General features: G+C 29.6%; 1 protein-coding gene across 4 annotated transcripts in view; it reads right to left on the reverse strand.

Annotated features, from left to right (window-relative positions):
• The window catches only part of LOC114128407 (uncharacterized), a 102,904-nt gene that overhangs the window by 63,236 nt on the left and 23,119 nt on the right, over window positions 1-16,549 (reverse strand). For all 4 annotated transcript variants that reach the window (XM_050207822.1, XM_050207819.1, XM_050207811.1 and 1 more), the window contains exons 12-16: window positions 4,424-16,476; window positions 4,165-4,331; window positions 3,479-3,873; window positions 2,489-2,824; window positions 1,212-1,384 (exon numbers count right to left, since the gene is read on the reverse strand). In XM_050207822.1, the coding sequence (XP_050063779.1) occupies window positions 1,212-1,384; window positions 2,489-2,824; window positions 3,479-3,873; window positions 4,165-4,331; window positions 4,424-16,476 (13,124 nt within the window). The remainder of the gene's footprint in view (window positions 1-1,211; window positions 1,385-2,488; window positions 2,825-3,478; window positions 3,874-4,164; window positions 4,332-4,423; window positions 16,477-16,549) is intronic.

Consider the following 16,549-nt stretch of genomic DNA (forward strand, 5'->3'; position numbering starts at 1 on the left):
AATTTATTATGAATAAAATATTTCTCAATAATGCCATCACACACTCGTCGAGTCCCGTGTAGTGTCGAACAATAATCATGTACGTTCACGTTGACTGGCTACGATATATCATTTAAGAATAATAATTATAATCACACTGTCAACAGATTTTAATAGCTTAAACGACGATAAAATGAATAATTTAATAGTGTAAAACGTGCTCCCTTATAAGCGCGAAAATCAAATGTATATAATAATGATTTTATAGGTTACCTATTTAATATACATCTATTCTGTTGTCATTATTGATTGTGCACATCATAATTAACATAAAAAAAACATAACGATTACGTATTGTTTTATTCATAGGAAAAAAAATGCATTGGTAAAGTAGTAATATAATTTATGTAACGATAAAAAATAAAATACACTTCATATAGTAATTTATTAAAATTTTAAATAATAGCCACATTATACGAGCTCACATACAAAGCGATCCGCTCAATATATTTTACTATGTAGATAGGTATATTTTAGATACCTACGTCATATTGTGATATATATATAGCTGTGCTTTGGCCATTTTGATCTGATTGAACGGTTTCTGAAAAACACGATTTCGCACTCCAACAGAACCTGTTATTCGGACAAATTCGGTAGATTATAAGCTATAGAGCTTTCGGAACGAGGATAGGAGGAAATCGTGACGTAACTATATTCTTGCACATAGATCTCGGTCTGTCGATCGACGATCGAGCTCCAATGTGCTGATAATATTCTATTAATATAAATTATTATGTACAGTGCTTGTAAGACAAACCATTTCGGCTAATGTACATAAATATATTATTTATATTATTACCTCAATAATAATATCACATAACATTAAGTCACGATTAAATGGAATATTTGTTTTTGGTTAATTTTTATTAGTGAAGAAAAAAAAAGAAAAACTCCGCTTTGGTTGGCTATATTACAACTGGTGTATATTATGATAATAATAATATATTACATATTATATTATTCGAACGGCAGGCTACAACAATTATTCATATATTTAAATATCAAACGGATCGAAAGAGAGAGAGAGATAGTGATTTTTGATACCGTGAAAAAACAACATATTATAGTTTATAATAACAATATATTATAAGTTATAATTTATAACATATCACGACACTTCCCTACCGGGACCTGTTCGGCGAGGCCCAGCTGCTGATACGATCACTTACCCCGACGGTGACAAACGCCCTATCAGACCCATACACGTTTTTAGCGATAATAAAATACGTCCCGGCGTCCGACGGTTGCGCCTTTTTGATCGACAGCATCACGTAGTCGTTGACCGTTTCCTTTGACGATCGATCGAAGAATGTCACGTCTCTCGATCCTCTCATCCATATGACTGGAACGAAACGTTAAGCACATTTATAACACGTTTACATGATGTTAAACACATAAATATTATTATATCTGTACATGTATGTGCATGAATAAATGATTTTTTTTTATTTGTGTTCTACATAAACTCAAAATCTTTACTGGACCGTTTTCAATATAAGTTATATCGTTATATTCATTGAGACTCAAAGAGAAGAATCACATTATTAGGTATATTCTAATATTTATGTATAGTGCAGACGTGCAGTACTAAGAATGTCAAGTTTAGTGAATATAAAAATTGAGAAATTATTATGCTCAGTTGCTTAGTTAGGTTATGACGTTGTGTGATCTATTTTTTTTTATAATTATTATTATGAACTGGCTAGGAGCCCAATAGTACAGACAGTACAATTTATAGTAATAATTAACGATCGTGTTTATTCAATCGTTAGATTGACTGAATTTTCTGAATTATTACAATCAACGATTGGTATTAATACTATAATATAATATACAAGTATATAAATTACACTACTAATTACTAATTACAAATTAGGTACTATCACTAAAGATAAATACCTACATTTGTTTAATGTTTCTTTTTTAAATATCAACTGTTATGCAATAAAATAATATCTCAAAATATTTTATTCTTCTCAGAATTCATCCGTCACTCAAATTTCTGGTCACATCGATTATGTAAGTTACAGTTTTTTGAAACGTAATACATACTAATGTTTGTCATATTTTTTTGTTTATTATTTAATTCTTCTTATTATTTTAAGAATATTTTTTCTCGTTTATCTACTTAATTAATATTTGTGTTATTCTCCAATACATTCACTCGTTTATTTCATTAAATAAATTAATAAACAATGATATTATACATTTAAACATTTTATGCAATATTAGGTATATTGTTATTTTTAATAATAATATCAAAATTTTTTTTTATTTATTCCGATAAATCGATATTTTCATCAGACTATAGTGATGAAAAAAATCGTTTCTAATCCACACAACACTATATACCTATTATATGATAGGTAAATTATTATAATTAACTATAACATGGTCGACATTTGTGCCCGCTTCGAGTCCACGCCCTTACTATAAATATAGGTACCTTTTGGTTTTGGTTCACCAGCCACCCGGAGGGTGACAGTAATGTCCTCGCCGATGGCCACGTTTAGTCGATCATTAGGTCTTGACACGATAATGGCAGGCTTCACACCCCTGCGGTCTGTGTAATCGTGTGGCGACACCACCCTTACTGCCTTTTCCGCGTCCGCCACCCCATAAAGGTTGCACGAGCGGCATACGTAAGTTCCGCCATCTCGGGCCGTGCTATCCATTATCAGCAGCGTGTACAGCCCACCTTCGTCTAGGTAAACGTACTTGCCCGATAAACGTGGTAGTGGCCTAGATTCACGCATCCACGTCACATTCGGCACCGGAGAACCTGCAACGTGAATAGTTTACACCTATAATATAGTATTATATAAAAATATAACCTAACCCAGTGTTTCTCAAAATTTTTGCAATGGCGACCCATAAATTTAATCTTTATTGGGTCCACGACCCCCAACTAAAAAAAAAAAATCAAGTATTCCAACAAATAATATTTTTATTATAATCAATTTTATCATTGCATTTTAATAAAATACAAGAAATACATAATAAATAAATAAAAAAATAAAAAAAAATAATAAAGTATGAACATTTTAATCAAAACCGCGAGTTGCGACCCTTGGTTCGGGAACGCTAACCTAACCTAACCTTCGCGTTCGGGTTTTAAAATTTTGTCCACAGTAAATTTGTGCGAGTAACTTTTTTTTTGTGCTAAATAATGTTTTAGCGAACTTATATAATATACACAATTGATAGAATAAACACTTAACTATATAAGAGAAATAAAATTAACCTATTAATTTGATTAGTAAGTGTTATATTGATTTATCTTTTGTAAACAAAGGGAATAAAGTATTATAAAAAAAGATATTTAATAAATATTCTGAAAAAATTTAAATGGCTTGTATATACGTACCTAATATTTATATAATTAACTATATTCCATTTCAAAGAAGTTGATACATATGAAATGACTTATACTGACCTTGTACCCGGACTTGGAGGGCAATCGTTCCACCACACGTCGCCACATCGTCGGCGATTATGCTAGATACGAACTTCGGGTATTCAGGGCGCCTACTCACCAAGTCACTTCCAAACCTCCGGCTACCAAAATCGAACTTGGCGTTTGCAGGTAACCGGAAATCATGACTGGTCCTAGAGTAAGCCCCACGACTGTATTCGATATTGTCTACCGACAGAGAAGGCTGTAGTAGCGGTTTCCTAAACACCGATGGTGAAGTATACACAGTCAGGAACCCAGTGGTGGATATCCGGTCACGACTGTTAGCAGCCACACACGTATACTCGCCAGAATCGCCACTCTGAGCGTTGTCGATGATCAGTTGTGCCAAACCACCGTCATATTTTGTCTGATATCTGCAATACGATAAATGTTAACAAATGGTGAATAATGTTATAATTATTATTTTTGTCGTTGTAGGATATAGCCGACATAGGTACTATTTGAATAATATATAAAATGAATTTTAAATGACAATATAATTCGTAGTATATAATATAATATATATATTTTTAATATGAGCTTCAATAGTTAAATAATTAATTATTTATAATTTTAAGAATTTGTAAAGAGTAAGAAAGTTTTTATGAATGCTATTCTAAATTTTTAATTCTATTCATCCCATTGTGGTTTTGTCCCGCACTCACCTCGCAGAAGAGTTATATGTAAAACTGTTGAGTTTCTGACCATCTCGATACCACTGAACACGAGGTTCTGGATATCCGATGACACTGCACCAGAACTTGACTCGAGCGCCAGATGACACTGTTTGGTCTATCATTCTAACGCAGAAATATAGATCTTTAAACGCCTCCTACAATGGGACACAAATAAGAAAAATAAGGGAAAATACATTTGAGTGAAATCATTGTTAAAAATATAATTATTATTTCGTGTAGTCGTTACCTTTGTTTGGCATAGATCCTCAGTAGCACCGTACGTGGAAGACCTACTATTAGACAATCTCCAACTTGAATAATAACCTCCGTCTCGCACTGCTGAATCATGCAGGAAACTGTCGGAGCCCCTTCGTCTTCGAGTGGTCACGCTGTAACTTGTGTAGGGCCAACCGGAAATCTTCTCTTCTTCCAAAAGCCTTGAGCTAAGAGGAATGGATGTTTCCGAAAGGCATCGGTATGCCTCTACACCAGTGGGCCAAAGATTTCGTGCTGAAATCCTTGACTCTGATGGATAAGGACTCATAGATCGGCTACTGCTTCTGCTGCTGCGGCTACTGCTGCTACCACCATATAGTTCTCTATCTGATGAACCCGCATATCTTGTCGATGTCGCGTACTTAGACCTCGTTGTTAGACATGTTCTGTATGGTGGACCATCTGGTGTAAGAGATCTATACGAAGTCAGATGGTCAGGTGTTAGAGATCTGTACGTAGACAATGGGTCCGGCGTTACAGATCTATACGCCAAAGTATTCGGGCGTAACTTATGTGGGTCTGTCACATCCAGTAGATGGCGATTTACCGGACGTTTGCTTAAACTCGGGACTTCTGATACACTAATATCATTAAGTTCTATCAACCCTGATGATTTTAACTCTCTTTTGTTTGTTGTAAAGCAATTTTTCGCTACGCGGTGTTCTTCCTCGTCAATTAAGACGTCGACGAAGGAACGTGTCTCGTCTGTCTGTTTTCTGTCCATTCCTTTCCAAGTAGTATCTACCCGGAAAATTTCAGATTGACAACAATCGGTGGACTTGTAATTGTTAGTAGATAATTCCTGGAACGCAAGTGGTGTAACTTCTTTATGTTCCGGTGTTTGTATAAATTCTTCTAGAAACTTTGATTCATCACTCTTGTCTTCCAGTTGTTCTAACTCAATGATACTATCGTTTTCGTCTAGAGATTGAATTGTAATATGCTCTGTTATGTTTTGTGAAGTTGAAGTTGACTTTTTACCATTTAATTGTGGACTTCGTTTATTTCTTTTACTTTCTCGTTTTGTGCTATTAATTTCTACACAATTTTCTGTTGGTTTTATTTCATCGTCTTTACCAATGTCGTCATTATTCTGATTTTTAATTGGAGTATTATTTGAAACGTCTTTTTCAATTTTTTTTGTCGTATTTGTATTATTATCTTCAGCTGTTTTTAATTTAAACTTAGTTTCAACTTGTTCAGTATCTTTATTATCCTCTGATATTTGAATATTGTTGTCTTCGATTGTTCCATCGATAATTTTCGCGTCAATTTCATTTTCAATTACATTTATATTATTATTTGAGGTATCTGGTGAAGATAATTTTTTGATTTCAGGCTCTGGACTTATTTTGTTTTTCTTATCATTTCCATATTCCAATAATTTCTTGTCATCTGTATCGATGTCATTATTTTTCTGATTTTTATTTTTATCATTAACAGAAATGTCTTTTTCAATCATTTCTATCTTGTTCTTATTATTTTCTGAAGACATTTTTGGTTCAAATTCATCTAGTTTAATTTCTAAATTTTCAGTGTCATTATAATGTTCTGAAAGTTTTTGATTTTTTTCTTCAAAACTGTAATCGCTAATTTTTGTTGATTCAGCTGTTTTGTCATTAATGCTTAAACTATTTTTTGTGTCTTCTGGCGAAGGTGACTTTTTTATGTTAGATAGTGAACTTGATTTATTTATCTTACTTCCTCTTTTTATCTTGTCTTTTTCAATATTATTTTCAGTTGTTTTTTTATTATTTTCTATAGCAATTTCATAATCCTCCTGACTTGCGTTTAGATTTTCAGTTGAAACGTCTTTTTCAATTATATTTTCTTTATTTTTATTGATGTCAAGAGCTATTTCTGATCCTGATTTATCTAATTTTATTTCTTCTTTTTCAATGCTTTTATTATCATATTCAATTGATAATTTTTTATTTTTTTCAGATTCTGTTCTTTCATTCTTTTCGTTACTTCCTCGATTTTTCTCGTCACTTTCTTCATTTTTTTCCATCAATTCTTTTTCATTTGAAAATAATTTGTCATTTTCCTGCTTTGTATCTTTTATTGATATGTTATTTTCAGACTTTTCGGTGTTATTTTTAATATCCTCTACGGAAACTACTGATTCTAATTTAGTTTCAAGTTTTTTAGTATCGTTATTGTCATTTGACAGGTTTTTATTTTTTTCTTCAATATTTATATCGATATTTTTTGATTTATCAATTTCCTTTTCACTAACACTTGTATTAATTTTTGTTTTATCTGGTGAAGGTGATTTTTTATGTTCTGATGAGAGATTTGGTTTCTTTTTCTTACTTCCACGTTTGGTCTTATCCAATTCTTCTTTATTATCATTCAATTTTTCTTCGTTATTATCTGTTTCATTATTTGTTTTATTTTTATTTTTATCATCAGTTGAAACAACTTTTTCGATTATTTCTTTTGTAGTTTTATCATTTTCTGAAGTAATTTCTGGTTCTAATTTACTCATTTTAACTTCTGCTTTCTTATTATCATTATTTTCATCTGATAGTTTTTTATTTTTTTCTTCAATATTTATATCGATATTTTTTGATTTATCAATTTCCTTTTCACTAACACTAGTATTAATTTTTGTTTTATCTGGTGAAAGTGATTTTCTATCTTCCGATTGTAAACTTGATTTCTTTTTCTTACTTCCACGTTTGGTCTTATCCAATTCTTCTTTATTATCATTTAATTTTTCTTCGTTGTTATCTGTTTCATTATTTGTTTTATTTTTATTTTTATCATCAGTTGAAACAACTTTTTCGGCTATTTTTTCTGTAGTTTTATCATTTTCTGAAGTAATTTCTGGTTCTAATTCACTCATTTTAACTTCTGCTTTCTTATTATCATTATTTTCATCTGATATTTTTTTATTTTTTTCTTCAATACTTATATCGATATTTTTTGTTTTATCAATTTCTTTTTCAGTAACACTTGTATTACTTTTTGTTTTATCTGGTGAAGGTGATTTTTTATGTTCTGATGAGAGATTTGGTTTCTTTTTCTTACTTCCACGTTTGGTCTTATTCAATTCTATTTCACTTTCAGTAAATTCTGTGTCATTTCTTACTATTTTGTCATTCTTCTGATTTTTATTTTTATCATCAGTCGAAATATCTTTTTCAATTATTTCTTCTGTACTTCTATCATTATCTAAAGCAATTTCCGGTTCTAATTGACTCATTTTAACTTCTGTTTTCTTATTATCATTATTTTCATCTGACAGTTTTTTATTTTTTTCTTCAATATTTATATCAATATTTTTTGTTTTATCAATTTCCTTTTCACTAACACTTGTGATATTTTTTGTTTTATCTGGTGACGGTGATTTTTTATGTTCTGATGAAAGACTTGATTTCTTTTTCTTACTTCCGCGTTTGGTCCTATCCAATTCTTCTTTACTATCATTCAATTTTTCTTCTTTGTTATCTGTTTCATTATTTGTTTTATTTTTATTTTTATCATCAGTTGAAACAACTTTTTCGGCTATTTTTTCTGTAGTTTTATCATTTTCTGAAGTAATTTCTGGTTCTAATTCACTCATTTTAACTTCTGCTTTCTTATTATCATTATTTTCATCTGATATTTTTTTATTTTTTTCTTCAATACTTATATCGATATTTTTTGTTTTATCAATTTCTTTTTCAGTAACACTTGTATTACTTTTTGTTTTATCTGGTGAAGGTGATTTTTTATGTTCTGATGAGAGATTTGGTTTCTTTTTCTTACTTCCACGTTTGGTCCTATCCAATTCTTCTTTATTATCATTCAATTTTTCTTCGTTGTTATCTGTTTCATTATTTGTTTTATTTTTATTTTTATCATCAGTTGAAACAATTTTTTCGACTATTTCTTCTGTAGTTTTATCATTTTCTGAAGTAATTTCTGGTTCTAATTTACTCATTTTAACTTCTGCTTTCTTATTATCATTATTTTCATCTGATAGTTTTTTATTTTTTTCTTCAATACTTATATGGATATTTTTTGTTTTATCTGGTGAAGGTGATTTTTTATGTTCTGATGAAAGACTTGATTTCTTTTTCTTACTTCCACGTTTGGTCTTATCCAATTCTACTTCTTTATCATTCAATTTTTTATCGTTGTTATCTGTTTCATTATTTGTTTTATTTTTATTTTTATCATCAGTTGAAACATCTTTTTCGATTATTTCTTCTGTAATTCTATTATTAGCTGAAGCAATTTCTGGTTCTAATTTACTCAGTTTAACTTCCGCTTTCTTAATATCATTGTTTTCATCTGAAAGATTTTTATTTTTTTCTTCAATACTTATATCGATATTTGTCGTTTTATCGATTTCTTTTTCACTAATACTTGTTGTGTTTTTTGTTTTATCTGGTGAAAGTGATTTTTTATCTTCCGATTGTAAACTTGATTTCTTTTTCTTACTTCCAACATCACTTTGAACCTCTTCTGTTGTGTCATTTTCATCTTTAGATAATACTAAAGATTCACATATTTTATTTGATTTTTTTAAAGATTGCTGTAATTTATCAACTACTTCTTCGTTCTGATCTTGTTTTAATACTAAATTACCTTGCTTATCAATGTCTTCATTCAACATTTCTGTCGGTTTATTCATGGATCCGATTTCACATTGAACATTTTCTGTGACAACATTATCTGAATTTTCAGTTACATCATCAACCGTCAAAATATTAGAATTTTTGTTTTCACATAAAAGCGTTGTTCCTTTTATTGAATTTTCTAATTGTTCATTAGTTACAGTGTGTTCATTTCTTATAATCGTATCTGTAATAGGCGCTTCTATTACATCCACATTGGTCGAAACGATTTTAAACGAATGATCATCTAAAATTACAGCAATAGTTGCATTCTCTACACATTTTTTTTCGTTATCTGTAGTTACTGAATGTTCTTTTACACTATCATAATCTATTATTATGTTTCCGATAGCGGCGATGTTTAATTCGTGTTCCACTTGTGCATATTGGTCAACATTTTCTGTAGCGTTAGGTTCATTCTGTTTCAATATATTTGTATCTTCTAACATTACGCATTCGCTTTGATTAGCGGCGATTTTTTCTGTATAATGCAATTTTGGCGTTATAGAAAGAGAATTTAATGATTCTCCATTTGACAAATAAGTGATTCCGTCTTCAACCATAGAATCATTTAAAAGATTGGAATTATTTTCTACAGCAGTCATAATATCAATTTTATCATTTATTTCGACTACGTTTGTCAATTTATCTTCATCGATATTTATGCTCTCAAGTTTTATTATGGAGTGTTCATTTTCTTCATTCTCGTTTATAGTATTACTTTCTTCGTTTCCTTGAACTTCAATTAAACCTGAATTACTTTTATCACTAAGATTTTTATCAGGATGATCTTCAGTCATTACATTTACTTTTTCCGTACTGTCAACTGACATATTTTGTTCTTCTGTTGCGAAAGTATTATTGTGTTCAGCTATAATATCTGTATCAGTGTCAATCTGCAAACTTTCATTAACAGACAAATCAATATTAGAGCTCTCTATCAATTTACTACCAATTTCTTTATTGATTAATAGATATTCATTTTTAGGAGTTTCTAATAAAGTATTTAATTCATCTTCTACGTTTGGTAATGTTTCAATAGTTAAATTTTCTTTTAGTTTTTTACTATCATTAGAGTTAACTCTTGGAGTATTGTCGATAATTGTTTCTAATTCATTCGCTGATGTTTCAAGATTCTTTAAAATATTTATGTCTTCCATATGTATTTCATCATTTTTTATATTTCCTATACCTTCCAAATTATTTTTAATGGCCAGCGGCTTTACAAAATTGTTTTCAATAATTTCTCGATTAATTTCTAAATCAGTTTTTAAATTTTCATTCACATTTTCAATGTTTGTATCACATAACCTAAATGACTGATTTTTATTAAAAACGAGAATTTCTTTATTTTCCATAGACTTGCATGAATCGATTACAATTGGAATTTCTTTTTTATCTGTTTCATTTTTATTATGGTTCTGTTCACTTCTTTTGTTTATTTCTAAATCATCTTCATTTCTATTTGATTTCTCAACATTGGTTATTGTATTAGTTATTTCAGATTGTTCGTGTGAAACTGTGTTCAAAATGTCAGAGTTCTCTAAGATAACATCTTTTTGACATTCATTAAATTTGTTTTGCTGGTTTACGTTATTTTCATTCAAGATTTCAATACATACATTTGGGAGACTTGCAATTTCTTTACAATTTCCTGTATTTTCATTGACCAATAACGGACTTTCTTGTTTAGTTATGTAATTTTCAGAAACAGGAGTTTTACAACTATCTACTTTCTTTTCATTGTTTATTTTTGTTGTTTCTAAGTCAACAATAATTGTGGCACAATCATTTTCAGTTAAAGATACTTCGACTTGACTTTCATCAGACAACTGTGAATTTGTCAATATTTTTTCTTTATTATTTTCTGTATGGAAATTATTCATTGCTTTTAAAATATCACTATTATTCTTCAAACCGTCTTCATTGCTGACAGAATTAGATTTTTCATCAATTAATTTTGTAGTATGAGTTTCAATATAATCTTTTGTGATAGATTTGTCTTTATTTACATCATAAATTAAATTATTTTTATCATTAGAAGCTATTTCTGCTTCACTGGTCAGACGATTTGTTATTACTACTGTATCAGTTGTATTTTCTAAAACTGCTGTATTCGTGGATTCGAGAATATTTAATTCTATCGCATTCTGTTCTTTGATATTTTCAAACTCAATAACAACTGTATCTAGAGGTTGAGTGTTGGATACTGAAATCATTTCATTATTATTATGTATTAAGGTAGTAGTTTGTTCAATATTTGGTGATATATTGGATCCATCATTTTGTATATTTTGAATTTCACACCAAGATTTTTCTTCGTCGTTCTTGATAACCTCATCTGGGAAGTAAAAAATTTCATTTTTACTTTCTAAATTTTCTAAGTTATTTATAATGTTATCTTTATCATCTAAAACTGTGGAATTTTCATTTCTAGAATCAATATTATCTTTGAATTGTATTTCAACATGACTTTCTTCAAATTTATATTGATCAGTTGGTTGAATGTTCTCCAAAGTAATTATTTTATTATTAATTAATGTACTTTCCAATAGATTTGTATTATTATTATCTATATTATTAGATTGTTTCAAATTATCGAGAGACTTATTTAATGTATTGATAGAATTTTCATTATCGTTCATTGATATTTCTGTAATATCGTTGTCAGAATATTTCTCTTCGGAACTCTTTTCTTTTTCATTTAAAGTCAAATAACCTGTATTTTCAAAATCATTAGTTTGACCATTTTTAAATTGAATTTCGATATTATCAATTATGTCATTATTTTCAATTGTACTATCACATTCCTTTTTATTTTTTTCTGATTTTTCAGCATTTAAACTCACTATTACTAATTGTTCATCTAATACATTTAATCTAGCCACTTCAGGCACTTCAGTAACTGGCATATGAACACCGTTGTCAACGTTACTTGGTGTTATTGATAAATCATCAATACGGTTCGAATTATCAATAACAAACTGTTCAACATTTTTAATATCAATCACATCTTCCGAGTAAATGATCTCTGTTGGCAAAACTTTTTTTGAATCAATAAATTCTACTTCATTATTCTCTTTAATTTCTGATAAAGTTTCACATTGCTCATTTAAATCATCGTCAGCTTTTAATTCGTTATTAGATTGCTGCAAAAATATGTTATTTTGTTGAACAGTAAAACGCTCTTGTTGGACATTTTCTAAAGTTTCTTCATTAATTAATTCACTTTCATTTTTATGATTTTGTATTTCATCAATAAATTGGTTGGGTAGATTTTGAATATATTCTTCAGTTTGATTAACATTTAATTCTGTTGTTGAATTCGCGATGTTTTCACTTATAGTAAAATTATTAACAATTTGTTTATTATCACTTACAGAAGTTGTATTTATGTTTGGTTGTAAATCTTGGTGTAATATTTTATCAAAATTAATGTTTTGATCTATTTCAAATGTACCAGAATTTAAATTTTTGTCACCGCTATTTTGTTTTTCAGTGACGTCTCTAATAATATCATCTTCTAAGTCTGTCATTAAATTAATATAACCTATAGGTTCTATAGACGAAGCTAGTTCTGTGGTAGGTGTTTCTTTTTCTTCAACATCGCAATTAATTTTATTTATTAATTCTTTATCATCATTTTGTTTTATGTCATTTGATATTTCTTCAACAATCGAAGTATCTTGATTTCCAATCATTAAATTAGTTTCTAATTTAGCATCATTTTTTTCTTCCACCGATGTTACTAATACTTTATTTAATTCTATTGCATTAGTGCTTTTGTCAATTGGAATCAATTTATTATCCTTTTCCATGTTAAATTCTTCTTCAATTCTAGTTTGTGAAAATTGAATATTCATATCGGTCCCTGCATTATAAATAGAATCAATTTCATTTATGGCACTAGTATCTTGTGAAACTGAATCATAAGAAACATTGTCTGCGATAGACGGTTCTTCAATTTCTTTTATCAACAATGTATCTTTATTTGCAGTATCATTATCATTACTTAATATATTCAGTTTCTCTGACTCATTTAACTTTTTAGGATCAATCATATCTTCACTGGAAACAATTTTTATATTTTTAATAGATTCATTAGAATTTGATTTTTTCAATAGCAAAGAATCCAAAACTTCATTTTTGAAACTGGATGTACTTTCATCTGGCACATCTACATCAACTATTTGCGAAACATTTCCACTCGTAGATTCGAGTAGATTAATTGTAGTTTCCAAATTGTTGGTATTATCAACTTCTTTCATTTTAACTTCATTTGAATCAGAAATTTCATTGACTGTAATAATTGTGTTATTAGATATTGATTTATCTGAGTCCAAACATTCTACATTCTCAATAAAATTTACATCATGTCCTATTTCAAATACTTGTTCTTTTTTGTAAGTATCTTGATCACTAATGCACATATCTTTATTTTTGAATGTTTCGTTTTGATCTGTTTTTAAATCGATCTCATTACATTGATTCATCTCTTCATTGTTCACTTCAGACAATTCCATTATATTTTGTTTAGTTAATTTATCAGAATTTATAATTGTTGAATTATTAATTTTTGTTACATCTAATGAATCATTTAAAAATTTATTAGAGTTATCGTTATGTAGATCACTACATTTCGAATTATTTTTTTGTAACTCATTGATGTTCAATGTATTAGTATCCAAGTCGTAGATTTCAGTTAATTTATCCTCTGCTACTTCTGATATATGTTTTAATGTTTCTTGAAGTTCATCGAATAAATCGACTGGTGAATTTAAAACCAATTCCTGTTGATTATTTTTTTCTAATGATTCTAATACATGTTCCGGGATAATGTTATCGATATCCTTATCCACGATTTCGCTATCGTTTACACTCAAGTCTGATAATTTCTGATCAACTTTAGAATTTATGATATTATCCATACATCCATCTTCAGCGAAATCACTTATCGTTTCTAAATCAGTTTCATCAAATAGTGCTTCAAAACCAGAATTATCACGATCATCTTCAGATGTTATAATATTTGGTTCTTCATCTTTAAATGTGTCACCGATATCACATTCAAAACCTCTTTTTATAACCAAATCATTATGAACATTATTTTCAAAACTTATTGAATCTTTATTGGTTTCAGAATTATCTATGTGTAATTTATTTTGTTTCTCACAATGTTTATCTGAACTACCTATTATTGATGATTCAATTATAACCTTTTTAGAGTTTTCATCGGTAGTCTTATTGAAAATTGTTTGTGCGTTATTTGATAATGACAAACTCAATGATTGAGTATCACAAGCCCCACCTGTAACATCAGTATGTTCTGAAAAACTAAGATCACTTTCTACTGAAGCCATTTTTGAAACAATAAGATTTTGAAGTTGCAAAAGAGGTTTCATAACACTGCCAAAAAGTATTCCATTTACACCTAAATCATCTATAGCATCGTCAAAAAGAATATTTTGCATCATTTTTATTGAAGTTTCAAATGGGATTTCTTTGTCTGTTTCTTCTACTATAGATTGATTTGCAATACAATTATTTAATTGAACTAATTGCTGAGATAAATGTTCAAAACAACTCATTACTTCATAACTCATGGTTGATCCGGTTTGGTTCGAAAGTAAAACTTGGTTAACTTGAAATAACCCGATTTTCATATCTTGCAAAGGTTCTAATAAAGATCCTAAAGGATTCATATTGTTTTCGGAATCTTGGACAAAATTTACATTGTTGATTAATGTGTCAATATCTATCATCAGTTCATCGAAAAGTGTTTCAAAATCTAGTAAGAGTTTATCATCTGACCCGTAATCAGAAGACACGATATTTTCCGTTGATCTGCCTAACCGTCTCAAATGACAACATAAATCGTTAATAGGTTTCGTAAATGATATGAAACACTCAGCTATTTTATTACTGTCCATGCCTTGCGAAGCAAGTATCATAAATTGGTTATTTGAATCACTTATTCTATCGTAAATATCTTTCAAATCCTGATCGTCGTTTGAACTATCACTTTTTAATGCTTTACTTAGACTGTCTAAAGAAAATGCAATAGAACTAATTGGAGGTATTAATACTTGTTTCAATTTAAGGTGAGGTTTGTTATCATCTATTGATGCCTCTTCCAGGATAGCTATATCATTTAAAATTGTTTCTAATGGCTGTACCATCGAAAATAAAGGTGCCAATGAATTTATATCCACGCATTTTATTTTAGAACAGTTCTGTTGTAGAGTTTTAATATACACCAAAGTAGTTCCGATTGTGTTTCGTAATACAGCTATAATACGTTGTTCTGTGACTCGGGTCACCTGCTTATTGACAACAATTGTGAAGTTTTTAATTTGGTCAGACAAACGGTCTAAAATTACTGAAGCCGAAAGATCGCTATTGTTAAGTGTTTCTAAATCAAAACATACTAATGATTGAATTTCGTTTAATACGTTGTCTGAAACACCAAATGGATCATCGATTTGTTCTAACGCTAACAAACTCGCATTTATTGCAGTCATTAAGCTCGAAACATTATCAGCAGTGTTTTTATCCAACTCCGTTACATCGTGTCTTTCCGTCTCTTCGATGAATTTCCAAGCAAGTGAATGTAGAGCTTGAATCGAACGTTCAAGTTCAGTCGTTGTACTAGTAAAATTAAAATGTTCATGAGTATTCATTTTTACTATAGATCCTTCCAAAATAATTTTCATGTATTTTAAAAATTCATCCACATTTGGTCTGGAAATAATTTTTAAAACATCGTCTTCTTCTGAACTAAGTACCACACTTGCCATTCCCTTGTCTCGTATTTTATTTAGTACTGTTGAATATAATCCATCTTCGTCAGATTGAGTTACGATTTCAGATGCGCAATAATTATGTGATAATGGTGGTTCGTTTTCTATTTCAGCTAGTGTTTCAGACACTTCTTCTTCGGTGTTATTGCTTTCCGATCGAGCCAATGGTCCAATTACGTGTCTAGAATTATTAGGTGAAATTCTCTCATCCAATTTTAATTGCGTTAGAATCTGATCGTCGGAGTCTGACATAAATAGTTTTGGTGTTTGGAAAGATTGGTGTCCATCGTTTTCAGATTGCTGTTTTACAACCATTGATGAATTTTTAGGCGTCGTCTCACTCGCACTGTAAAATATCTCACGTTTTGAATTTCCAGACGATAAATGATCCGAAAAATACTCCAGACTATTTTCACATATACTATCACTTTTATCGTTATTTCCAAGAGTTATATCTTCGGTCAGTGAAACACCATCGATTTCAGTGTCCGATAATATTTGTTGTCTACAAAAATCGATAGGTACGTCTATAACTAAAGCTTCCATCATAACTGGTCCGGAAATCGACGATTCTTTTACAATTCGCAATGATGGTAAATCAACAACATTGTCTTCTGTGAATTAAAATGTTAAAGCCAAGTCAATTTAATCAGAAAAATATAAATTAGGAACAATAGTTTTTAAAAT

This window comes from Aphis gossypii, chromosome 1 (assembly GCF_020184175.1).
Source record: "Aphis gossypii isolate Hap1 chromosome 1, ASM2018417v2, whole genome shotgun sequence".
Lineage (NCBI taxonomy): Eukaryota > Metazoa > Arthropoda > Insecta > Hemiptera > Aphididae > Aphis > Aphis gossypii.